The sequence below is a fragment of the Melanerpes formicivorus genome, unplaced genomic scaffold, assembly GCF_026170545.1.
Source record: "Melanerpes formicivorus ecotype bairdi unplaced genomic scaffold, bMelFor1.0.p_v2 SCAF_4, whole genome shotgun sequence".
Taxonomy (NCBI): domain Eukaryota; kingdom Metazoa; phylum Chordata; class Aves; order Piciformes; family Picidae; genus Melanerpes; species Melanerpes formicivorus.
In genome coordinates this window covers 34128069-34154429 of record NW_027142356.1, presented here as the reverse complement: position 1 = coordinate 34154429, position 26361 = coordinate 34128069, and the positions used below count along the sequence as shown (strand labels likewise).

Sequence of the window (26361 nt, the reverse complement as noted above, 5' to 3'; positions counted from 1 at the left end):
TCTGTAAAAGCGAAGAAGTGGTACCATTTATGAAAGAGTGTGACAGCAAGGGCATGCATTCAGCAAGAAAAGCCAGCACAGGGACATGCCTGGTGGCCTTGCTGGCTTTTGCAGTTCTCCCTGCATGAAGCAATCCAGTCTGACAGAACTGTTCAGGAGCATTTGCTCAGAGCAGCCTTACAGCACTGCAGAACCCCACAAGCAAGCCTTCTGCACTTAGCAAGGCAGTAGCCAACAGCTCTCCCTGACCCAGCAGTGGGCTACTTCTCATCTCTGTGTTTCCCTCCAAATCTTGACAGATTTGACAAGACTCCTCATCTATCATCCTGCACAGATCTTCAGAGGGACTCTGTCCCCTTGTCCTGGAGGGTCCTGATTTACAGGAGATGGAAAATTCTTCCATTATCAGTCCCATCTCTATTTGCTTTCTTCTTTTGTTATTGAAATATACTCTTACTGCCAGTCACTGGGGAAGCCAGGCCATGTCTGTCTGTCTCTCTCCCCCCAGAGTAAAAAGGAAACCAACACACACATATGACTAGAATGACTGTTCCTATCTTTCCTCAAAACTTCAAACAGAGCCACAGCAGCCCTGGTATGGCCCAAGATCCAACTGACATTTTACTGCTACTACTTTTTTGTAAGCTATTGCTACTGTCTGAAAAGGAACAGACCCTTGTTGATTAAAGAAGTCTACTAACAGAAATGTAACTGGTGACTGAAATAGTTATCCCAAGTACCTCCAAAGGTAAAATACATAGGCTGCTTCACCCAGATAAATTGTTCCTCGGGATTAAATGCAAGAGGAATTGAGCTATTCATAAAATGCTGACATTAAACAAAGAAAACACTCAACAATATTCATATTAATCTAGAAGAAGAGGTAGATACCAAGCCAAATCCAGTGAACAGCATCAAGTAAAAACTCATTTTAAACGCTGCTTTCCTTAGAATTCAGAAGGCAAGTTACAGTGGAATTCACTTACCTATGCTGTTATCTCTTGGTATTTCTGACAAGCTAAGTAAAGGAACAAAACTAACAAAATAAGCCTCCTGACACTGTAAAATAATTGCTGCTTACTCTGGAACCCAAAGTGTAAAGAGCATAAAACACTAAAGTATCTCACACTTATTGGCAGTTTTCCAATAAATTCTTTAATCTTTATCTCCCCCAAAGCTTGGGACCTAACCTGAGTTAGCAAAGGGCACAACACTGTTACAAATGCAGTCAACTGAGTATCTTACCTGGTTTGCCACTACTGCATCCTGTGGATCATCTGGTTCTGCAGCTGCCAACAACGCTTGCAGCGATAACAACACTGTCCTTAGAGTCATTGCTGCTGCCCTAAAAGGAAATGTTGGCAAATTACTTTTCCAGATCCCATGCCATGTACTCACCTTTGCTGCTGCACTAGTGTCAGAGAAGATGTAAGAGTGCAGACACAGATCCTAAGACCAAAAATGGTGATATTCAGCTGCTGCAGTGCAGAGGTATTAGAAGACCATTCTACACATGCATTTAAATAGGGCTTTAAACGTGGGCTTCCTTATTAACAATGCTTCCTGAAGCATCTGGAAAGTACAATCCTTGCCCTACATGTTTGACCATGCCCACCTAAAAGAATTAATGGAGAAAAAAAATTCTCTTTGAGGTTTGTCCTGTCCTTCCATCCTACCAGGCAACAGCACCTTGTGCGTGGGTACCGAACTGGCAGCCCCTGTGTGCTCCCTCTGCTGGCACTCTGCAGAGCCAAGAGCACACATGGAAGAGTGACCTGGATTTGAAATACTTCCAACAGGTAAGGGAGGGATCTTTGGTATTGCATCAGCTTTAATATGGCGTTTTTCAATGGAGTTTAACAATTTACACACTGAATTACTGCTGTCATCATTTTAAACAGTTTGGCTGTTGCAGAATGGGAGAGGAGAAGGCTCTGGTGAGGCCACAGAGCTCCATTTCCAGTACCTGACAGGGATCAACAGGAAGGCTGGGGAAGGACTGTTGAGAAAAGCTTGCAGTGATAGGATGAGGGGCAGTGGTTTGAAACTGGAGTAGGGTAGATTTAGGCTGGACATGAGGAGGAAGTTCTTTACAATGAGAGTGGTAAAATACTGAACAAGTTGCCCAGGGGTGTGTTTGAGGCTCCATCCCAGACTTGACATGGCCCTGGGCAGCCTGCACTAGTTGGAGGTGTCTGTGCTGACTGCAGCAGGGTTGGACAAGATGACCTTTAAGGGTCCCTTCCAACCCAGTGCAATCTATGAATCTATGTATCAATCTCAGCTCCCTCTCATTTCAACCTGACAAGGTTGCCTAGAAGCAGGAAAACTTTCTGGAGCCAGGATGTGCTGTAAAGCCACTCTTTTGCCCTTGTTGAAGGTAGTATAGGTCCAGAGTCAGAAATCTAAAGGTCCTAAGTTTTCAGCATTTCTCTTGATCTCAAAGTACATTTAGAAGCAGAGTCTTCCAATAATTTAATAAGGGAAACCCAAGTGTGTTCAGAAATGTCAATAAACAATAGTAGAAGGAAGAATTTGTTACACATTTTAAATCTGAGACATTCAAAATGCTATTTAATTAGATTTTGATCATGAATATCATCTCTGCTCTACCATTTCAGCTCTCACACACTGGAAAACAAGTAAGGACCCCACAGAACCTGTTTAAGTTCAGTATTTCAGCTGCTTTGAAGGGTTTAAGCAGACTCTTCACTGCAGTGATGAAGGCACAGGCAGATGCTCAAGCCAATACACAAATCTGTTTACTGTCCTTTAAGTACTAGTAGGAAGGTAAGTAGAGAAAAATGTGACATCTTTGCTTTGAGCAAAATGGATATGGCACATGCAGTGACAGAGGGAAGTTAGGAAACACAGGCAGCTGATGTCTTACAGCAAACTGTTCAGTTTTCAATCATCAGAAAAGAACGTCTTCTGTTCAGAAGACTGAAAGTCAAGGCAGACAGTCTGTTGGAAGGGTGGCAAGACTTTTGACCTGATGTTCCAGATACAAAGGCAAGTTAAAATCTACTTCCAGTCTCAGATTCCAAACATTTCTTACTTTTGAGGCACTGCCTTGAGGTACCCTAGCAGAGTACACCCCAAACACAAAACTGGTGTTGGTAAAACACTGGGGGTCCATCTGTGCCACCAAATACTACGTTCCATGTAGAGCTGCTGTTTTCTGCTGTCACTATCCATTCAAATGTGGCATTCCTCTTCCCTGGCTCTTTCTACTTTTCAATGATTTTTCCTGGAAAATTCCCCCTCCCCCTTTTTTTTTTAGCTTGGTAATCAGCACTGAGCTTTCACAGTGCAGTGTTCTACATGAAAACTCAAGTGAGAAGCATCTCAAGTGACAAGAGATTTTAATTAGCACATATTGTCTCATTCCAACTGCCACATCAGCTTGAAGTCCCTCAAGCTGAACTTAGCAGATTTAAATCTTAACAAGAACCTCATGCTTTTACATCTGAATTCTGACAAATCACCAAACCTTCACACCACACAATTCTCCTTTCCCAAACCTATTCCTTTGTAACTTATTTCGCCCCAGAATTTCAGATTCTCATCCAGTTTTTCAGTAGTTTGGGTTCCAAGCTGAATGCTTCATCCAAGACAAAGAATGCCCTTAGCAAAGAAAGCTAAGGATTAACTAGTAAGATTATATTTAATCAGAAAATAGCTACTGCAACACATTCAATTGTGGGATGAAAGCCTGCTTAAGAGCGTAAAGCACCTTGGTTTTCCACACCTGAATCACACATACAAAACCTCAGTGCAAAGAAAAAGCTCAGTGAAAGAATACACAAGTAGTTTTGCTTGTGTACCTATGTTATTTGGTTCTTTTCATTTCCTGTTCTTTGTGCTCTCTACTCATTCATGCTGTCTTGAAAGGCATTTCATGTACACAGTGATGAGGTAATTCACAGAATGGCTTAGGTGGGAAGGGACCTTAGAGAGCATCTACCCCAACCTCCCTGCCATGGGCAGGGACACCTCTCAACTAGACTCAGCTGCTCAAAGGCCTCATCCAGCCTGGCTTGAACACCCCCAGGGAGGCATCCACAACCTGCCTGGGCAACCTATTCCAGAGTCTCACCACCCTCATACTGAAGAATTTCTTCCTAGGAGCCATTCTAAGCCTGCTCTCCCTCAAACTACTCCCCCTTGTCCTGTCACTAGACACCCTTACGAAAAGACTCTCCTTCCTTCCTTCCTCTAAGCTCCCTTCAGGTACTAGAAGGCAGCTGTAAGGTCCCCTGGGGAATCCTCTCCAGGCTGAACAACCCCAGCTCCCTCAGCCTATCCTCACAGCAGGGGTGCTCTGGCCCTTGGATCATCTTTGTGGCCCCATCCGCAAGGATCTCTGCCTGAATTAAATCAGTGTAATGCAACATGTTACTATTCCAGTGTCACAGAACGTCAAGTGTTCTAGGCCTCACCATGCTCCACTGGAATTAGCCAGTCTGATTTTTATGCAGTAAATTTCAGGAACTGCCACATCCTCCAGACATGCTCTAAAGCCTAAGATGTATTTCCCCAGTGAAGTTATTATATCATGCCATTTAGTGTCCTTTTAAAGACAGGCTCAACCTGAAGTATCTATCAGCTGTTACTGACACAGTAGTTACTTCACCAAATGAAAGCTGTTCTGCACTTTACAGAAATCTTTCTACTTTAGAGCCATCAGAAAGCACTGCCATTATTTAAAGTAGAGAAGATGACATGAAAGGGGTCATGGCCACTTCTGACACTGTTATGTGCAATTTGCTTCCATTTACACCGCACCTACCAGGAGCGGGACATAACTCTGGGGAGCTGGGGGCATCACCAAGGATCAGAGGTGCTATCAACTCCTCCAACACAAGTTCTGCACTGGCTCCAGCTATCTTTGGTCTTCAAGACTGCCAGGGCCTTTCTGTCTCTGCTCATCTAGGATGTTTGCAGATCTTTATATAAAGCACACTGGGACTCGAACTCCTGCTCTGATATTCCCATTCCAAAATACTATCACAGTACCAGTCAGGGTTGGAAGGGACCACAAGGATCATCGAGTTCCAGCCCCCTTGCCATGGGCAGGGACACCCCACACTAGATCAGGCTGGCCAGAGCCTCATCCAGCCTGGCCTTAAACACCTCCAGGGATGGGGCCTCAACCACCTCCCTGGACAACCCATTCCAGGGCTTCACCACTCTCATGGGGAAGAACCTCCTCCTCACATCCAGCCTGAATCTCCCCACCTCCAGCTTCATTCCATTCCCCCTAGTCCTATCACTACCTGAGATCCTGAGAAGTCCCTCCCCAGCCTTCCTGTAGGCCCCCTTCAGATACTGGAAGGCCACAATTAGGTCACCTGGGAGCCTTCTCTTCTGCAGACTGAACAGCCCCAACTCCCTCAGTCTGTCCTCATAGGAGAGGTGCTCCAGCCCTCTGATCATCCTTGTGGCCCTTCTCTGGACACCTTCCAGCACCTCCACATCCCTCTTGCAATAGGTGCTCCAGAACTGGAGGCAGTACTCCAGGTGAGGTCTCACCAGAGCTGAGTAGAGGGGGAGGATCACCTCCCTCGACCTGCTAGCCACACTTCTCCTGATGCAGCCCAGGATCTGATTGGCTTTGCGGGCTGCAAGTGCACACTGAGAGCTCATGTTGAGCTTTTTGTCCACCAGCACCCCCAAGTCTCTCTCCTCAGGGCTGCTTTCCAGCCAGTCCCTGCCCAGCCTGGATTTGTGCCTGGGATTGCCTCGACCCAGATGCAGGACCCTGCACTTGCTCTTATTGAACCTCGTGAGGTTGGCTTGTGCCCACCTCTCCAGCCTGTCAAGGTCCCTCTGGATGGCCTCCCTTCCCTCCAGCGTGTCTGCTGCACCACACAGCTTGGTGTCATCAGCAAACCTGCTGAGGGTGCACTCAATGCCACTGTCCATGTCACTGACAAAGATGTTCAACAAGACAGGTCCCAGGACTGATCCCTGAGGGACTCCGCTTGTCCCTGGCCTCCACTGGGACATGGAGCCATTGACAGCCACTCTTTGGGTGCGGCCATCAAGCCAGTTCCTTATCCATCTAGTGGTCCACCCATCAAACCCGTGTAATGGGTAATAAACACTTCATCTATTTGGATATACAGCTGGCTGTACACTCAGAGAACTCACACTAAAATACCAAGTCTACAGACAAGGCTAGCTACATATGTAAAAAGGTTTAAAAATGTCATTTGCAACTTATTTTCAACTCTTCATGACTTGAAATGGCTTTCATATCTCGTGTCTAAGATGGCAAAGTCTTCACTGGATGCAAATATTTAAAGAAGAAGTATCTTTAAATCACAGAAGAAAACCTTCAGAACTTCAGCTGCTGTTTGGCTTTTAAAAAAAGGAAACTGGAGTTTCTGATGAAAGGTGAAGAAAATCTGGTGCATTGTGTGTAGCTATTGTATACTCACTTAACATTTTCTACCTTTAGGACACCAATTAACTTTCCTGATCAAAGAAATTGGCAAAGTCTTTTTATTTTCCACATAGCTTCATCTTAACTTTTCAGACATAAATTAAGATTCCCAGAAGAAACTGGAAGGACAGCTAAAAATAGCTTTTCATTTCCCAAGTACCCTAAAAAGCTCTTCTTCCTTCCCATTACCTTCTCTTGGGGAGATTAAAGTAAATGAAGATGACTGCTGAGAACTACATTTACAGACACTATTAAGGTAGGACCTGCTCCTCCCCATCAGCAGAGAGGAAAAACAATTCTCATCACCAGCTCTGGAGACAAATCTATGCTGCACAATACCACAGAAACCCAAACCAATGCACAGCCCACAACTCCAGAGGCCATAGCAGCACGTGCTGCAAAAGCAAGCTGTGTTTTGCTTAAAACAAATTTCCACTGGAAAGATATATTTCATCTGTATTTTCCAGGATTGTTTTTTCCCCAGAGCAGAATCCTGAACAAAATAATACATACTTCCAACTCTCCTTACACTGTAAGTTTATTTCCAGGTGTGGAATTATGCATCACATGGAGTTCAGGCAATTCCCTTTAGTGACTCAACTAGCTGCATGCTTGGGGTTTAGGTTTTTCCCTCCCCCTTCTCAAAAGCAAGTTTTTGTGTAACTCCTGTCAGACTTCTGTCTAATCTGCTCTTATCTGGAACCTCACAAGTCTCTTGGAAAAATCTGTTTCAATGCTTCACTTTGCTTGATGTTCTGCAGGCTAAAATGGCTTTCCCGTCTTCCACTATAGGTTGTGTTTGCTCAAACCATCGTGTTTGTTACTTAACTTTGGACTTTTCCATCCCATCTTCCCTGGAACACAGTGCTCAAAGTGGGTACACTACTCCAACAGAAGCTTGATCAATCATAAATGAAAGCCAGGCAGAACTTTCCTACCATGCCAGTATTGTATTTGTCCTGCACATGACATCACATTGCCTTTGGCCCATGACATCACAGGCTCTGTTTTCTCCTAACCTTTACAAGAACCCTTGACTCCTATCCCCATCCCAAAATGCTGCTTAGCCACTATGCAGCCTTGCAGGTTTGGCATCTACAAAACAGGAGGAAAGGCAAAAAACACCCACCAATGAGTTGCAGAGAACTCCCTGCAGGGAAGCACTGTCCTTCTGAGACCTTCCAACTAAAAGCTTCCACTCCAGACAGCCTAACCAAAAGCCAGGCTTTCTATTGGCACTGCAGTTTAGAATAAACCTTTAGAATAAACCAAACCAGGTTGGAAGAGACCTTCAAGATCATCGTGTCCAACCCATCAACCAATCCAACCCACCCAAACAACTAACCCATGGCACCAAGCACCCCATCAAGTCTCCTCCTGAAAACCTTCAATGACGGCAACTCCACCACCTCCCCAGGCAGCCCATTCCAATGGGCAATCACTCTCTCTGTGTAAAACTTCTTCCTAACATCCAACCTGAACTTCCCCTGGCGCAGCCTGAGACTGTGTCCTCTTGTTCTGGTACTGGCTGCCTGGGAGAAGAGACCATCATCAGCCTGTCTACAACCTCCCTTCAGGTAGTTGTAGAGAGTGATAAGGTCACCCCTGAGTCTCCTCTTCTCCAGGCTGAGCAACCCCAGCTCCCTCAGCCTCTCCTCACAGGGCTTGTGTTCCAAACCCCTCACCAACTTTGTTGCTCTTCTCTGGACTCGTTCCAGCAAGTCAACCTCCTTCCTAAACTGAGGGGCCCAGAACTGGACACAGTACTCGAGGTGTGGCCTAACCAGTGCAGTGTACAGGGGCAGAATGACCTCCCTGCTCCTGCTGGCCACACTGTTCCTGATGCAGGCCAGGATGCCATTGGCCCTCTTGGCTGCCTGGGCACACTGCAGGCTCATGTTCAGCCTGCCATCGACCAGTACCCCCAGGTCCCTCTGTGTCTGGCTGCTCTCCAGCCACTCTGACCCCAGCCTGTAGCACTGCATGTTGTTGTTCAACAGCATGGGAAAGCTGGGATGAATCAGGACAAAGACAGCTGATATTTCACTCACACTTTTTTTTTTAGAGGTAATATCTTAGGGCATTTCCATTAAAAAAAAAAAAGAGCATCCCCCTGTTTGGATGAATGCTGTGGGGATATCAAAAAAGCAGGGCAAGCCAGCTGTGCCCAGCAGGCCTGAGGGAAGAAACCTCTTACCTTTCTATCAGCTGAAACAGTCCTAAGAGGATTATGAAACACTGCCAGATACTCTTTTACTTCTTCATTTTTCAAAACAGCTAAGTAATTTTCCATTTAGGAAGGTTTCATTTATGTTCTGTACGTTCCTCTTTGGAAACAATCTCCAGTTGCTCTGAGATGTAACCCAGCAGAACAGCAGCAACAGCTGCAGCCAGCAGATTGCTGCTCCACTCTGTCAACCAAACATGGCTACTGGGAACAACTCTTAATTTATTTTTTTTTTTTTTTAATAATCTGCAATGTTTATTCAATTTGTGAAATAATTAAGCTTGTTAATCAAGGAGAAAAGCTCTGGGAACTTGTATTGAGGGCTTGTGGAACCTGGAAGGAGGGAGAAAATTAATAAGGCCTTTGAGTGGAAGCTTGTTGGGCAGTCACTATTTACAGGAGAAATACAAGACTGGATACTCACAAGGGTAAGGAAAAAAAAGAGAATAAAATAGTTTTGACATAGTGCAGGAGGGGGAATACAAACTGCTTGCTGAAGAGTTCCCCCTGACAATGTTCATATCCCCTGTGTTTTTCTCAGGAGTTTAAAGAGGCTCAGTGTTCCTCCAACACTCTGAACAAAACCCAGCACTTTTAGATGATTACTACAAGCTGGCTGTTGCTTACCTGTCTGTCAAAATGCTTATTATCTCTTGTAAAAATGATTTCTGCACCTCAACTAAAACTCAAGTGTGAATCCTTCATTAAAGTCACTATGAAAAAAAAATGAATAAATAATTATTCCTTTTTATTATGACTGTCAAAAATCACAACAGCCAAGAGGGGTTTTGTAGCCATACACATAGCCACAATGCATTCTCTTCATAACCACTGCTCAAGGGATTTATGCAGAACAGCTTTCAAGTAATTTGCTTCTCAGTATTAGGTACATTTTATATTTAAGAACAAAATTTTGAGACAGAATACTAGCCTGGAAGAGAAACACAGGCTCAAATAAGTGAAACCACATAACAGAAGTCAAACCAGATCAGTATCATAGTATCAGTCAGGGTTGGAAGGGACCACAAGGATCATCTAGTTCCAACCCCCCTGCCACGGGCAGGGACACCACACACTAGATCAGGCTGCCCAGAGCCTCATCCAGCCTGCTCTTAGACACCCCCAGGGACGGGGCCTCGACCACCTCCTTGGACAACCCATTCCAGGGCTTCACCACTCTCATGGGGAAGAACCTCCTCCTCACATCCAGCCTGAATCTCCCCACCTCCAGCTTCATTCCATTCCCCCGAGTCCTATCACTACCTGAGATCCTGAGCAGTCCCTCCCCAGCCTTCCTGTAGGCCCCCTTCAGATACTGCCAAGGCCACAATGAGGTCACCTCGGAGCCTTCTCTTCTCCAGACTGAACAGCCCCAACTCCTTCAGTCTGTCCTCATATACACACTACTCCTACAAAATCATATCCCTATCTTAATTCTACCAGCAAACAGTTGCTGTTTTGCAAACAAACTGGCATAACAGGTATTTACAAATCAAACATGATGAAAATCCACAGCTGCAAACAATTTCAGCATCAAGCATATACTGTGGAGAAAGAATTTCATTAAACTCATTAAAAAATCATTTCAAGACATTGCATTGCAAACTGATTAAACTTCCTGCCAATATGCACAACAATATCTCAATTATGCTCATTAGAATAGAAAATCATTATCATGGGATGGGTGAGTAGGGAAGAGAATTACATTTTGGGGGGTTTTTAACTATGCAAACACCTTAAAATCTTTGTATTCATCATAGGTAAGTATTTTACCAGTTTATTAACTCTTTAAGAAAGCCTAAGTCCCACAGGCCCAAATTCTGTCCTTCAACTCCTGACCTCACTGGAACACAGAGACAGGCACTGGAATCTGAGACTTAACATTTAAACACAGCAACAACAGCAGCATTATTCAGCATTACAAGTCAGTGAAGTGGCACTGCAGTAACAGAGCTTGTTACTGAAGGTGTGAGAAGAGAGACTGTGGAACTAAATATACTTTCTAGAATACAGCCACTACAGTATTTCAGAACTGAATTTGTCCCATTTACCTCTGGATAGCTGGTGAAATCAATTAAATATTAAATTGTCAAACTTGGAGGCTGTTGCTTGGGGATTTTTTGTTTGTTGCCTTTCTAATGAAGCTATCATTTTATGTAGAGCATTCTTCAAGCCCCACAGGCAGAAAAATTAAACATGGTGATGAAGGCATTCCTCAGTTTAAACAGCTGAAACAGTACATAATGAAGGGCAGCAAATAACTTATTTAAACAGTATTAAGCAATCATATGGGTTAGGAAGTTTTAGGAAGTTACTCAGAAAAAAAGAAGAGAGGCTTTTCTATCCTTCAAACAAGAAAGGCTGGAGGTAGCCACAAATTTCTTCTTCTCTGAAGAACCAGAGGCTTCACCAATGCTCATGTGATTTTTGTTTTAAGATTATATGATGAAAAACCCAAAAAGTCCCAAGAGCACCATTAGAAAGTGGTGCTTGACTTCTACTAGAAGATTCAGTATGAAGACAAGCATTTTTTTTCCTGCTTACACCTCAGGAGGCTGAAAGGACAGAATTCAGGAGGCAATAGGTAGCATTTCTTAAAACAACTAACTAAAAAAAAAACCCCAAACCAAACTCCTACGAAAACATCCAGAACTTCAACAACAATGAACTGTTTACCCTAACCCTAGTGTAAAAGATTTTGGAACCTACTCTCTGTATGTAGTATCTTGCATTTTCCAAAACTAGCACCCAATCATTTCCTTGGCATCTTTTCAATTCAAAAATACTGCACTAAACTATTGTATGCTTTAAGGACACTTTGGATTACAAATGCAAAGTGCAAAGCGATAGGAGCTGGTGGCTCCCATCCAGGACACAGTGGTATATTTGATTCTATACATTTAAAACCACATGGAATCTTACCATTGATCCTTCAGAATATCCAAACAAATGGCCCCAGTGACTGAGCTAATATTAGGATGCCATATTTTGGTGATAAACCGCACCTAGAAGACAAGACAATGTTTAAAAACAGAAGGGTTTATAAAATGCAGTCTATTAAAGGCTTGAAATGCACCATGTCTAACAGTATTATCCAGACACACTAATTTAGCAAATAGCCACCTAAAAAACCAAAACATCAACAAAAAATAAATCAGAATAAGTAACAGCACTTATTTCAGGAGGCTTCCAGGCCTTCATGAGGTTTCCAAGGCCATTTGTTAAACAGAGCCCTGCTATACTCCAAAACGGATTACTGTCCATTTGAGGACCCCAAACTGATCCCTAACTGCTTTCCCACACACTGTCATGTGTGCACTTTCAAGCCCCCTAGAAACATCTTTCAGCACTATGAGTTGATGCAAGCAGATGGTCAAACACAGACTGAAAACTTCCAACACTGTAAATGCTATAAAGTCCTCTCAGGAAGGGTAACAACGCCTCTTACCATAGGCATTAAATCTCACTGTTCAGCTAAATTGTTGGTAGCTACAGGAGCATTATAAATACTTCCTTGGTGAATGCTACTACTTCTGCACCATCCAGTCTCATCACACACATGCAGAAAGCTCTTCAACAAAGAAAAACCTAACTAGATTACAATTCCTTTCCTTTGCTGTTGAAAGGATGTAGTCCCAGCATTCATTCATTGATCGTGTCCAGATTTGTATGCTAAAGTTTATTCACGCTTCGAGAGCATTGAACCAATCGGTTCAGTTTTGGCTTTGGAGGGCTTTATGTTTTGTTGTTGGGGTTTGTTTTGTGTATTGGTTTTTCATTTAGATTTAAAGACACTGAGAAACTTAAAAGCAGCATTTTCTTTTAGAGGTCTCAAAACCCAAAGCTGTCCTCTGAAAGGAATATACACACACACCCCCTTTAGGAATCTCTCCATTTTCCTCAAGCTCCCCCTTTCTGGCTGCATTTTTTACTTTCAGTGACTTTGCCCTGCCCCTCTCTTTTCTCACCATCTACTTCCTCACCCCAAATTCCTGAGAAACATTTTACGTACAACACAGATCTTTCAATTTATCTCTCTGATCTGCAGATCAGTGTAGAGAGCTCCTTATCTCTCAGGCACTACAGCAAAAGGCTGTACACAAAGGGCCATAATAAAATCAGTGCAATCATGCTGCATAAATAGACAAGACTGTAACAGTTCTGCTTTCCAGGACAGAAAACAAGAGATCATGTCAGCTGAGCCACTTATTAAACTAGCTCAATTCTCTCAGTCACTTTGAAAATGTAAAAAGCCATGTAAATACTAGGTAATTTCTCACAGTGAGTGATGGCTAACAATGGCTGTCAAAGCACATACTGAACAAGATAAAGCAAGAAAGGCAGGGCTACACACAACCAAAAGGCCTCCAATTCAAGACCACAGACTCCAGCATAAGCAGTGCTATGCTAGAGTGCAGTAAGCTTCTAACAGCTTTGGAAGTGGAAACCATCAAGCCCTAAAGCAGCAATTAAACCATGGTCCATAAGCCCATCTTTCAGTCTCTATGACCTGTTTCAGCTCTTATTCAGTTCTCCTGCCAGAACACAAGCAGAAGAAAGAACTGAAACCAACAGACATTCCATGCAGTCTTTCAGTCCAGCCTTAAGGAAGTCAAATGGCAAGAGCCATGGAGCTATGAGCTACTGGGACCTCTCCCTTCTTCCTCTTCCCTGGTTCCTTCCTAGTATTACATACCACTGTGAAAATAATCAGGATCTAGGACAGGTTCTTAGTTCAAAAACAGCTTTCAGACAGAGAAAACCAACCAAGAAGCTGAATCAGACATCTCAGAAGTCTGCTGATTCATCAGAAGCCACTGGAGAAGGGACTAAATCAGGGCACAGGAACACACAATTGCAGATGCACGTGGCTGGTCAGAGCACTATTCAGACTGATCCATTTAGGAGGGAAGTGGCATCACAAATGTAAAGTTCTAGAAAGGTACAGTAAAGCTGAAAGGGTGGCAAGTTGTGAGAACTGTTTCAGTGACTTCACTACAGCCATTTCTCTTCTCTGTCATTCAGATGCACGTTTTAAGCACTCCAGCAGATCTGTAAGATCACTGTTGGTTCTTCAAGTCACACAACTGTACATGTCACTAAACTATTACAAGAAACTCAGTAGGTTAGACCCAAGACTCTACTAAATATAACTCATGAAGCCCAACAAATTGAGTAATTCATTTCAGTAATTATCAATTACAGCAGTTTTGTAATGACAGTGAGGAGAGGAGAGAGCTATCCTCTCTATACCAAGCTGAAAATTGTATTAGCTTGCCAGGAAAACATTACATAAGGGTCAATAAAGCACAAACTCCTCCCCAGAATTTGTGCTTTAAGGAATAATCCTTCTACTTCTGATGCCATGCAGCTATACACCTTCCATTATTCCTGAAGATGACAGCTGCAATGCTTGTCTAGAAGAGGATAAATAAATAAGGAAGCCATAAGAGACTACATCCACATGCAAATAACTAAGAGCACTCAAACCCAACTTGTTAGCCAAATTATTTTATATAAAAAAACAATAAAGTGTTTACAGTACCTTGGGAGGATTGAATGGATATGTTTCTGGAATTTTTATCTCTAGTTGATACCTTCCACCTTCAAAAGACAAGAATAAGTTAGACATCAGAACAAGAGAGTATTACCCAAACTTAAGTCTTTCATGACAGTAAAGCCTACAGTTCTAGATGGGCAGATTTTTAAGTCATTCAAGTCTCCTCAAAAGTATTAGCTGGAAGATACTTCTAAATGACAGGAATTTTACAAGTAAAGGAACATCAGGTAAATCTGATAAAGACACACTTGCTTACATGACTCAGAATCTATCTTTCTTAAGTCTGTTTAAGATGTACATTTTCCTATAGCTTCTCATTTCCAATGCTACAATTTCCATGTTCTATTTCAGAAAAAGAGACCAAAACATGAACCAAATACCCCTCAAAGAGATGAGACAACATGCCACAGGAACACTCAGGATGCATAGGGTGCTAAACTATTTTGACTTTTCTGATCTCTCATGCCTCTAAGTTTTCTTCAGATTAACTTGAAAAGAATTTTTAACTTTCTGGAACTGAAGAGCCTATGAAAAGCTGCCACACTTTGAGGGGGGAAATAAATAAAGGATGGTTCAGTGTTCCTTCCATTATCACAGTATCACAGTATCACTTAGGCTGGAAAGGACCTCGAGGTTCTGTCTTGTTGTCTGAATTATTTACTTCTATCCCAATTTTGCAAACATTTTGATGAATTTGGTGTTTTTCTATGATGGGGCCACAGATAAGGGAAGAGCAAGTGACATAATCTGCCTGAACTTGTGCAAAGCATTCAACATGGTTCTGAACAACACTTTGGTCTCTATGTTAGAAAGACAGAGATTTGATGGATAGATCACTTGGTGGATAAGGAATTGGCTAGACAGCTACTCTCAAAGACTTGTGATTACAGAATTAACCAGGTTGGAAAAGACCTTTGAGATCATCAAGTCCAACACCATCTAATGAACTCAACCACTGCACTAAGTGCCTCTGCCTGTGACGAGTGGAGTCCCTCAGGGATCAGTGCTGTTTAACATCTTTGCTGGTGACACAGACAGTGGGATCTAAGCACTCTCTAAGTTTGTGGGCAACATCAAGCTGTGTGGTCTGGTTGACAGGCTGCAGGGAAGCAACAGCATCCGGAGGGACTTCAGCAAGCTTAAGAGGTGGGCCCAAGCCAACAGCATGAAGTTCAACATGGCCAAGTGCAAGGTCCTACATGAGGGTCAGGACAATGCCAAGCACAAATATAGGCTAGCAAGGAGTGGATTGAGAGCAGATATCAGGGGAGAACTCAGGGGTGCTGGCTGATGGGGCACTTGACACAGGTCGGCAATGTACAATGGCAGCCCAAAACATCCCCTGCCTTGGGCTGCATCAAAAGCTGTGTGGCCAGCAGGTCAAGGGAGGCAATTCTGCCCCTCTACACTGCTCTTGTGAGACCTCATCTGGAGTACTACATCCAGCTCTGGAGCCCACAACACAAAAGGAGGACATGGATCTCTTAAAGAGGGTTCGGAGGAGGGTCACAATGATGATCAGCGGGTCGGAGAACCTCTCTTATGAGGACAGACTGTGAGAATTGGGCCTGTTCGGGCTGGAGAAGGGAAGGCTCTGGGGAGACCTTATAGCAGCCTTCCAGTACCTGAACAGGGCTAGAGGAGAGCGGGAGAGGGCCTTTCCATAAGGGCCTGTGGTGACAGGACAAGCAGCAATGGTTTTAATGGAGAGCAGGGTAAATTTAGATTGGGCATTTGGAAGTTCTTTACACTGAAGATGATGAGACACTGGAACAGGGTGCCCTACAGAAGTTATGGATGTCTCATCCCTGGAATTATTTAAGATTGAGCTGGACAAGCCCTTGAGCATCCTGGCCTAGTGGGAGGTGTCCCTGCCATGGCAGGGCTTTGGAACTGGATGATCTTTAAGGTCCCTTCCAACTCAAACCATTCTATGATGCTTCTATAAATACGGTTTGCAGTATTCCAGCAGGCAGTAAAGGACAGTATGAGCTCGGTGGACAGAGCCACCTTCTACTGCCCTTTTCTAACCATTTCTCATTTTTGTCTCCTGATTACAGCATCACTACCCATGCCTATTTCAGTTACAGTATTGTTAACACCCAAGTTTACTATCAATACGCCTGGAGCAATCTCAAACCATCTCTGCTTGCACACAGAAGATTGTTTGCCAGGCAGCAGTTTAACGATAAAAAGAACAGAGTATAGCAAATCACACACACCAATTTAGAAACTGAAAGAATTTCTCTTCACTTGCCTTTTTTTCCCCCCTCATCCTACTGCTGTTCTTTCAGAAATAAGCCTCTTCCCTTCCTCATACTTTGTTACAATACAGAAATTTCCTTGAATTAAAACTGAAGTATCTGCAATCTATCTCCTTTGGGATTTCAGGAGTGATTTTCTCTGTTGCAAATCACTTCACACAAAACCAATTCTCAAGTAGCCTCAATACAGGCAGCAAGATTCACAGGAAGAAAACCTCAAAGGAGTTCTCTGAACAGTTATATAGTCTGTGGCACCTTTTTGTTTGTGCCAAAATGCATGTTAGCAGCTACCAACACCTCCCACTTCTAAAATGTCTTTCAGTCTAATACACTACACCTGAAACTGGTAACTATCATTTTGGTATTTTACCCTGTGTTCTACAGCTGTTTCTTCCTCAGTACTACAGTAACTTGAAAAGATTTAACAGCAAACACAATGGAAGAAAGTTCAATAAATTCAAAAGTATAATAGGCCATGTCTGAGTTGATCACTTGTCTGCTCACAGGACAGCACAGGCACAATATTTTTGAAGAAACATACATCAAAGACTTAATGGCAAGTTTGCTTTTGAACCCACAGAATCATTTTGGTTGGCAAAGACCCTTAAGAATATTGAGTCCAACTATTATCTAACTCTACAAAGTGTGCTGCTAAACCATGTCCCTCAACACCACATCTCTGTGCCTTTTAAACATCTCCAGGGATGGGGATTCAACCACCTCTCTAGGAGTCCTGTTTCAGTGTCAGAGAACCCCCTCAGCCATGAAATTTCTTCTCATACCCAAAGTAAACTTCTCCTGGAGCAACTTTTTATTTTGCCTGAATTGAAGCATAATTCAGCACCAGTTTCTCCTAAGAAACAGTACAACTGCACTGTTCCTGGACTACAAAAATTCATGAGCCCCTGTATGATTTTACTGCCACTCTATTTCACAAGGTAATAAAAAACTTTCCTTAGGTATCACCATTTCTTCTGCTTGCCCTTAAAAGGCAGGCTGTTGTAGCCTTCTACCTAACAGGCTATTCAGACACCAATTTTTCCACCTGGAATGTACAAGTCCAAAAGGTTTTAAAACTGCAGGGAGTAATGAGTTGCTACTCATTATTTATACAGTCATCTTGTCATCCGTGGAAGTTTACAGTGTAAAATACAGGCTTGAAGACTTAAAACTGAACAAATATGGGTATTAATTTCTGCAATACTGCAATTAAAATGCAAGTGATTCATACCAACTTCTGCATGACAGTATTTCTGTGGAATGTTTTTTAGGAGGAGTATGCATATGTAAGCCTTTTTCATAGCCATTCAATGCTTGAGATTAAACTAAACATTAATGGCTGAGGATTCCTTCTGGACTACTGCAGTATGTGTCTCACAACAGAGTTAGAGTAAGTTTTTCTACTTTCCTTAAAGAAATGGACTGAAATTGTGCCAGGAAAGGTTTAGATTGGAAAGTAGGAAAAAATTCTTTACAGAAAAGAGTAGTCAGGCATTGAACAGGCTGCCCAGGGAGGTACTGGAGTTACCTGCAGGTGTTCAAGAAATGTGTGGACAGGGCACATTGGGACATGGTTTAGTGACCATGGTGCTGTTAGGCCAAAGGTTGGATTTGATGATGTTAACTGATGTTGTTAACTGATGTTTACTGTGTCCAGTTCTGGGCTCCTCAGTTTAGGAAGGATGTTGACTTGCTGGAGCGTGTCCAGAGAAGGGCAACAAAGTTGGTGAGGGGTTTGGAACACAAGCCCTATGAGGAGAGACTGAGGGAGCTGGGGCTGCTTAGCCTGGAGAAGAGGAGACTCAGGGGTGACCTTATTGCTGTCTACAACTACCTGAAGGGGGTTGTAGACAGGCAGAAGTTTGTCTCTTCTCCCAGGCAACCAGTACCAGAACAAGAGGACACAGTCTCAGGCTGAGCCAGGGGAGGTTTAGGCTGGAGGTTAGGAGGAAGTTTTACAGAGAGAGAGAGATTGCACATTGGAATGTGCTGCCTGAGGAGGTGGTGGAGTCACCATCACTGGAGGTGTTCAGGAGGAGACTTGACAGGGTGCTTGGTTGCATGGTTTAGTTGATTAGGTGGTGTTGGATGATAGGTTGGACACGATGATCTTGAAGGTCTCTTCCAACCTGGTTTATTCTATTCTATAGGTCTCTTCCAACCAAAATCATTCTATGAAATATCCTAGTACAAATTTTGCCATTACTATGGCTCACTTGTGAGCTTGGCTTGAAATTAACACCATGGCTACACAGGGTTTAAAACAAATGACAGAAAAAACAAAACCAAACCACCCTAGCCCCACACCTAAACCCAAACCCAATCTATCTGTTGAAAAACTCAAGTCAAGTAACAGCCAGCAGCTATTAATCTGGATTTTCAAACAGACATGTTTTAACAGGGGATGCAAACATGTTTCAGTTGGAAGTTGTGTCCTGCAATATTCTGATAACTGATCAATGTGAGCTGAAACTGAAACAAAAATAAAAGCTGTACACTTTGCCAAAACTAAATGGCATCCTGCCTCAGTCATACTTAAACCAATGCCTTGACACCACCTGCAGTAGCAGTTTGATTTCACATGCCTCACCAACTGTGGTCAACAATAAATATCACTGCTCTTCCACTTCACAATGGTCCTAGAATTCCCTCCTGTATCATGGAATTATCTAACCTGCATTAATTTGCTTTCCCTCATAGACCATTTCCTGCCATGTGGTTGTTCAGACTTTCAATGACAGTGGATCAGTCAGTGACTGTGCAGCATGCATTACAGCCCCAGTCATAAAATGTAAGCTACACACACTGGCATGCCTTTCATCACTGCACAAGGCAATATATGCATAAAGCTATGTTACAGGAATATTAAACATAAATTACTCAAGTGCCAGGATATGCCAAGAAATGGGCTGCCAGTAAATTTTTGTTTACTCTTTTGCTCCTTGGCCATATGCCTTCTAGGTTAAAGTAAGAAATCACATTACTTACTAGCTCCTCATCATTAAATGCACTCATACATAGGTAAGTATGCCATGCATTTCACATCAACAAGTTCTGCACTGCACAAACACTGCTCATTTTCGTTAGCAGGCAATGCTGAGTATGTGAATGCACAGCACTCAAGCTTTTGAAGTTCTGCTCTAGCTGAATTATCCAGCATTACACAGAACACCCAGTTCTGCAGGCAGGCATTCTATTTATTTATTTTTACCCTCTTCATGAACTGCTATGCAGTTTTTAACTTTTGTGATGCATGAATACATCTTTCATTTCAAATAACACTCAATATCTTCTAAAAAATAGTTAGGTTTACAAGCAGAGATAATGCTGACTTGGAGGGGGGGTAAATGCTGACTTGGAGGACAGGGCAGGGAAAGGCATCTTACCAGAGGAGGATTAATTCTGTTTGAATGGAAAAAAATCCCAAACACCAAAACAAACACTCTCCCCACCATTCAGGTGTTTCCCAGTATCCAATTACTTAATTTTGCAGCATGTGGAACCCTTCTTTGTTACACAGATGTGAAAATGACCAAATAGATTTGGTCAAGAACTAAGCAGAATTACCCACTTTCAAACAGGTCACCATCATGACCATGTATTTAGGTCCACAGCATGGGGGGAAGGGGGGGAAGGGGGGGAAGGGGGGGAAGGGGGGGGAAGGGGGGGAAGGGGGGGAAGGGGGGGAAGGGGGGGAAGGGGGGGAAGGGGGGGAAGGGGGGGAAGGGGGGGAAGGGGGGGAAGGGGGGGAAGGGGGGGAAGGGGGGGAAGGGAAGAACTGCCATTGTTTGCTAGGCAGCAGAGGAATCCTGTGACTCAAGTTCTAGAAGGAAGAATCTTTACCCATTACAGATGCTTCTACTTTTCTACTCCATCCTTTCCAGACTCATTTCCTTTCTCCTCACCTTCTAGCCCTGCCCAATATTCTCCAGTCTTAACCCATGTCAGGCTTCCTCCTCATCCTTCATCTGCCCTGGACAATCAGAATGACACAAATCACACCGCACAGCTTATACCTGTACATGAACTTTTAACATGGGACAATCTAAACCACCAGTGCAGATCTGTTTTCAGGCAAAACAGAAGTTCAGCTGAAATATTTTGGAAGCTTGGAATTTGTATTTACTTTTTGAACCCAGGCTATTTATAAAACAGCTCTACATTTTCATGCTGTCAATTCATCTGACAAACAAGAGCATCTCAAGACACATGATTAGAAGTGCACAAAGATTGCAGCCACAAAAAACATTACTTGCCTTCATAGGGTGTGTCCGGAGGTCCTGCTATTTCTCCTCTTAATTCTGTAAAATTCTCATCTACAAGATCTACTTTAATTTGATTTTTGCTCGTCTTAAAAATAAACAGAGAAACAAAGAATGGTAAGTAAGCATTTCACACACAGATTTCCACACCCGCCCTCCCCAAATATGGCATTTTAATTAGAAGAGTAATTTTAACAACTCTAATTGAAAAACAAAAGAAAAATAAAGTAACCTAAACTAATTAGCAATCTTCCAGCTGGAAATACAGTATCACAGTATAACTAAGGTTGGAAATTACCTCGAGGATCATTGAGTCCAACCTATCAACACAGACCCCATGACTAGACCATGGCACCAAGTGCCACGTCCAATCCCCTCTTGAACACCTCCAGGGACGGTGACTCCACCACCTCCCTGGGCAGCACATTCCAACGACGAATGACTCGCTCGGTGAAGAACTTCCTCCTCACCTCGAGTCAACCTCCCCTGGCACAGCTTGAGACTGTGTCCTCTTGTTCTGGTGCTGGTTGCCTGGGAGAAGAGACCAACCCCTTCCCAGCTACAACCACCTTTCAGGTAGTTGTAGAGGGCAATGAGGTCTCCCCTGAGCTTCGTCTTCTCCAGGCTAAACAATCCCAGCTCCCTCAGCCTCTCCTCATAGGGCTTGTGTTCAAGGCCTCTCCCCAGCCTTGTTGCCCTTCTCTGGACATGTTCAAGTGTTTTGATGTCCTTCTTGAACTGAGGGGCCCAGAGCTGGACACAGGACTCAAGGTGCGGCCTAACCAAAGCAGAGTACAGGGGCACAATGACTTCCCTGCTCCTGCTGGCCACACTATTCCTAATGCAGGACAGGATGCCATGGGCCCTCTTGGCCACCTGGGCACACTGCTGGCTCATATTCAGGCAGCTGTCAATCAGCACCCCCAGGTCCCTCTCTGTTTGGGAGCTCTCCAGCCACTCTGACCCCAGCCTGTAGCTCTGCATGGGATTGCCGTAGCCAAAGTGCAGCACTCGGCACTTGGACTTGTTGAATGCCATCCCATTGGACTCTGCCCATCTGTCCAGTCTGTCAAGGTCCCTCTGCAGAGCCTTTCTACCCTCTGACTAACATCTGCTCCTAACTTGGTGTCATAATACACTTCATTAAAAACAGACTATTTGTAAAGCATCAGAAAGTTCAAATGTATGATTTATACTACCACTAGAATAAGCAAAGCAACCCTGTGATAAAATATCTGAGGTTGCATTGTTAAGTTGATTACATTTTAAAAGCTCTTCTGAATCAGTTATTTGTTCTACATATCTTAAGCTACAAAATTACATTGACCTAGGGGTTACTTTTTTTTCTTTTCTTCTTGTTTAGAGTAATTTTAACTAATAATAGGTTAATTGTTCTGGTGTCTGCATCATAAGGAGGACACAGAACTGTGGGAGCGAGTTCAGAGGAGGGCAACTAGGATGATCCAAGGGCTGAACACCTCTGCTATGAGATGAGGCTCAGAGAGCTGTGGCTGTTCAGCCTGGAGAGAAGACACCAGAGGGACTTTAGAGCTGCCTTCCAATACCTGAAAGGAGCCTAGAGGAAGGCTGGAGAAGGACTTTTTCTAAGGGTGTCTAGTGATAGAACCAGGGAGAATGCTTTAAGCTGAGGGAGAGTAGGCTTAGACTGGATCTTAGGAAGTTCTGCAGTACAAGGCTGCAAGACACTGGAACAGGTTGCCCAGAGGGGCTGAGATGCCTCCTCCCTGGAGGTGTTCAAGGCCTTGAGCAACCAAGTCTGGTTAAGAGGCACCCCCACCCACGGGATAATCTCTAATGTCCCTTCCAACATAAACCATTCTAAGATTGTAGCTTTCACCAGAACACAGAAACACTCCCCCAAATGTTGTGCTCACTATTTTAAAACAGTACGATAATCTAAACACAATACTGTAGTCTAAAGATTATGTTTATCTTCAGAATTATGTCTTATGGGACAATTTATTTCTAGGCTTGAATGTCATTGTCACCTCCTCAACATTTTCACACCCAGTATCAACTTCCTACAAAACAAAAACACCAATACTGAAAAAAACCAAACCACATAAACATATGTCTTCCAGAAACTGATTCTCAGAAGTCTTTAACCATAGCTACTCATTCCAGGGAGTTAGTTTTCCAAGTCCACTGTTAGCAAAATTTATACAATTGTTCCAGTCAGTGACTTTCTTTGGAGGATGCAAAGCAGCATTTTTTTAGGAAGCCATACCATGAAGTTTTCAGAGCTAAGCCACTACAGGTAGGTCTGTCCACTCTACTTCCGTACGCCACGCTCACTGACTGCAGTATGGATTTCTTGAATCCTGTGGTTTGGCTGTTGGGTTCACACCCACCCACCCCACCCCCCGCCAAGATGCCCTGGTTTGAGCTACAACAGAACCAATTCTGTTCAGTGATTCTACTTTTCAGGTCAATCTTTCCTCAGTAATTGCACTTTTCTGAAGTTAACAGCATATTTTAGCAGACGGTGTCTGCTTCTAGCAGTGATAACATTCCATGTTTACAGTCACTGCTGAGGACTGGTATGCAGAAAGGCTCTGGCTTGTATTTGCTCCTATAGTGATTAAGGTCACTGCTAAATCATGTGTACCATGCTGAGGGTGCTGTAACCAAGATGTCACATCCACAGGGAGAAGTGATCAAGACAGGTGACCCTGAACTGACCAACAAGGGCCATTCCATAGCCATCATATTCAGATTAACGCTGAGGCTTAAGCTCTCTTTTTCAAAGGCCAACATCCAAGGACTACCCATTCTGCCTTCAATCCCAATACATATATTCCTGACCCCAGTTCCAGAATCCAGTTCCTGAATTTGGCTCCCATCTGCTGCTGAGTGCAGACTGGGACTTCCCCAACATCTGCCCAGAGCATCAGCAGTGATGGTGACATAACTGCCAGTGAGGCTGGGTTCCATATTGGGTTTGTATGTATTTCTGTATATTGTTTTATTGTCTTTTTTCATTAAGGTAGTTCAAGTGTTCTTTTCCAATTCCTAAGTCTCCCTTATTCCCTTTCTCTTCCCATTTGGAAATGGAAAGAGGTAGTCAGAAAGCATCTGCCACTCATCTAGTGGCTGGCCCAGCCCTAACTCTTGACACAAGGACTGGTATCATCGCCTCAGATCCTTTAAAGTCGTTCCAACTAGTTGCACACCAAAATGCCCAGTGCAGCTGCACTCCTTTTCTTCTTCAGAGTGAACTTGGTTGCTAACAGCTATGAGAGAAGACTTAAGTCAGATAAAGCTGATGGTTGCCATGAACTGGTTCTTGGATCTACCAAAGATGTGAGCTGTTAAGGACACAGAATTCACAGAACCACAGCTGTGACATTACTCCCTTCCTTGCAAATGTTCTACAGACTCAGTTGCCCCCAACAAAGACCGTGCTCTTCTGACCAGAGATGCTCACAATAAAGGAAAAACAAAGTTTAACGTAAAAGTTTCACCATATGAAAGACCCCAATTTGAAGTTTCACTAAATCAATCCACACTCGTCTTTAAACCTTGGACAGAAACCCTTCGACCCTCACAAATGAGGGAGCTGCTGCATCTGCACAGTTGAGGCCAAGTACTACACTTCAAAAAACAAAGATTAAACCATGCTACAAATTCAGAACACATCATGCATGTCATAAGATCAAAATCCAGTTAAACATGAAATGTAATGCTTCTGGTTTACTAATTTAAATGTATGAACTAGCTTTTTGTTTTCAGCTTAGCATCATGCCTTGCATTCTAAGGCATCAGAGAAAAAGTTATTAATAGGCATGAAGAAATTTTTTGTTTCAAAATACATTTTACATTTAATTTCTTTCCTGCTCCTGTTGATGTAAAGTTGCCTGACCAGGGAGCAACTGAAACAGTTTTATTCCAAATCTTTGCTTCCATAATACTGAACAGCAGAAGGACAGACTGTCCAGAGTGACAGCCCTCTTCCAGCAGCCAAGCACTCTAAGAAACTCCCTCTCTGAACCCAAACTCAATCATAGGCAACACATTCCTCTTGAAAGCTTTTCAATCTCCTATTAAAGTTTGCAGCTCTCACTATTACAACTGGCAGTTAATTCCACAACCTCACAATTTAGGCAACACTATAATCCATTTATGCCCACCTATGACAGCAGTGTTTCCCAGATTCAACAACATTCTTTATCTCTCTGCTATTTATTCTCCGCACAAAATATATTTATTTCCCTTTCCAGACTTAATTTTGCTGTAAATAAGATGAAATTTTAATCCTGTCATACTGATTTTTTTTCATTTCTCCACTCTACACTCCATGATCACTTAACTAGCCCTTACATGTAAGATTTTACATGGTCTCAGAATCAGTGCCATGAACACACTCTTACACTCACTGAAAAAGCATCACAACCAACATAGCCCAAGATAAAATTTGCCTTGGTAGCAGCACAACATGAGGCCCAGATCAAGTGACAGAGTCCCAGCAAGGCTTCCCACTGAAGTTTGTGCCCTCTCCAGTGACTGTACTGTGCTTTCTCAGAGATGCTGCCCCAGCCAGTGCATGACCTCTTAGCTCACGAAGCAGCACATTGGTATGAATTGCTACTACAGTTAACAAGGCACCAACACTCTCTCCTCAAGAAATGCAGGCATTTTAAAGTCTATTCAGGTTCTGCTGCTCTCCTTATCAACTTCACCTGGTAAGCTCCAAGCTAACAGCAGAAGTTCTTGCTCTTTGCAAGTAAACCCGTAACTGTCCATCTCAAGCACTGAAATGACAGCAAAAAGGGATGCATGTCAGTGATACAATCTATGTTTAACCCATGCTGTACTTTGCTTTATTTTCTGCTTAGCACTTTTCTTCAGTACCCTGCACACTGTTGTAGCAGCACCTTCATATTCAACTTCATGTAGTACCACACCAGCTGTTTTTCCACAAGAAATTCTTCCTGACTCCATAGATTTGGTTTAAAAAGCCCAACCAACCAAAACCCCTATTGCTAATCACAGAGTCAGTGATCCTGGTTCTCCTGTCTGAGATGACCACTTTTATTATCTCTAGCTATCTCAAATACCCTTATTTTCTTGCACAGAACCTGGAGGAAAAATAGCAGATTGCAGTCCATTGCTTCAGTGTAAGGATTAATTGAATCCCAGGCTCCAGTTTAAATTCTAACACAGCCACCATGTACCAAATGCAATTTCTTATTTACATAGCTAAAGAACTTTTTTCATGCTATTCTGATAGAGTTTTCAAGATGCAGCTCAGTTTGACCTTGCCAATTCTTGCCCTTTTCCTTCATCCCTGGAGCAATACCTAATATTTAACTGTACTGAAGTGATTATTCATCCAATTAAATTTGGAGTGTTTTCCTACAACATTTCCCTTTAATGAGGATCACATAGAATAAAATTAGTTCATTTTAGCAGCCTTAACAGAACAAGTCCCAGGTCTCCACCAGCATCATTTGAGCTGTCTCTATAATGCTACCAACAGCAGAGCTCCCCAAAAGCATGCCTCTGACACCAATGATCTTAGCACAGAATTTATGAATCGACTTGTGATCTCACAAGACAAGCTGATATTCCAGAAG

At 43.1% G+C, this 26361-nt stretch overlaps 1 protein-coding gene across 1 annotated transcript in view; it reads right to left on the bottom strand.

Moving 5' to 3' along the window:
- UBE2K (ubiquitin conjugating enzyme E2 K) overlaps positions 1-26361 on the bottom strand; it is a 47020-nt gene that overhangs the window by 5953 nt on the left and 14706 nt on the right. The window contains exons 2-5 of the mRNA XM_068137584.1: positions 20759-20852; positions 14224-14282; positions 11601-11683; positions 1246-1345 (exon numbers count right to left, since the gene is read on the bottom strand). Coding sequence (XP_067993685.1) covers positions 1246-1345; positions 11601-11683; positions 14224-14282; positions 20759-20852 — 336 coding nt within the window. The remainder of the gene's footprint in view (positions 1-1245; positions 1346-11600; positions 11684-14223; positions 14283-20758; positions 20853-26361) is intronic.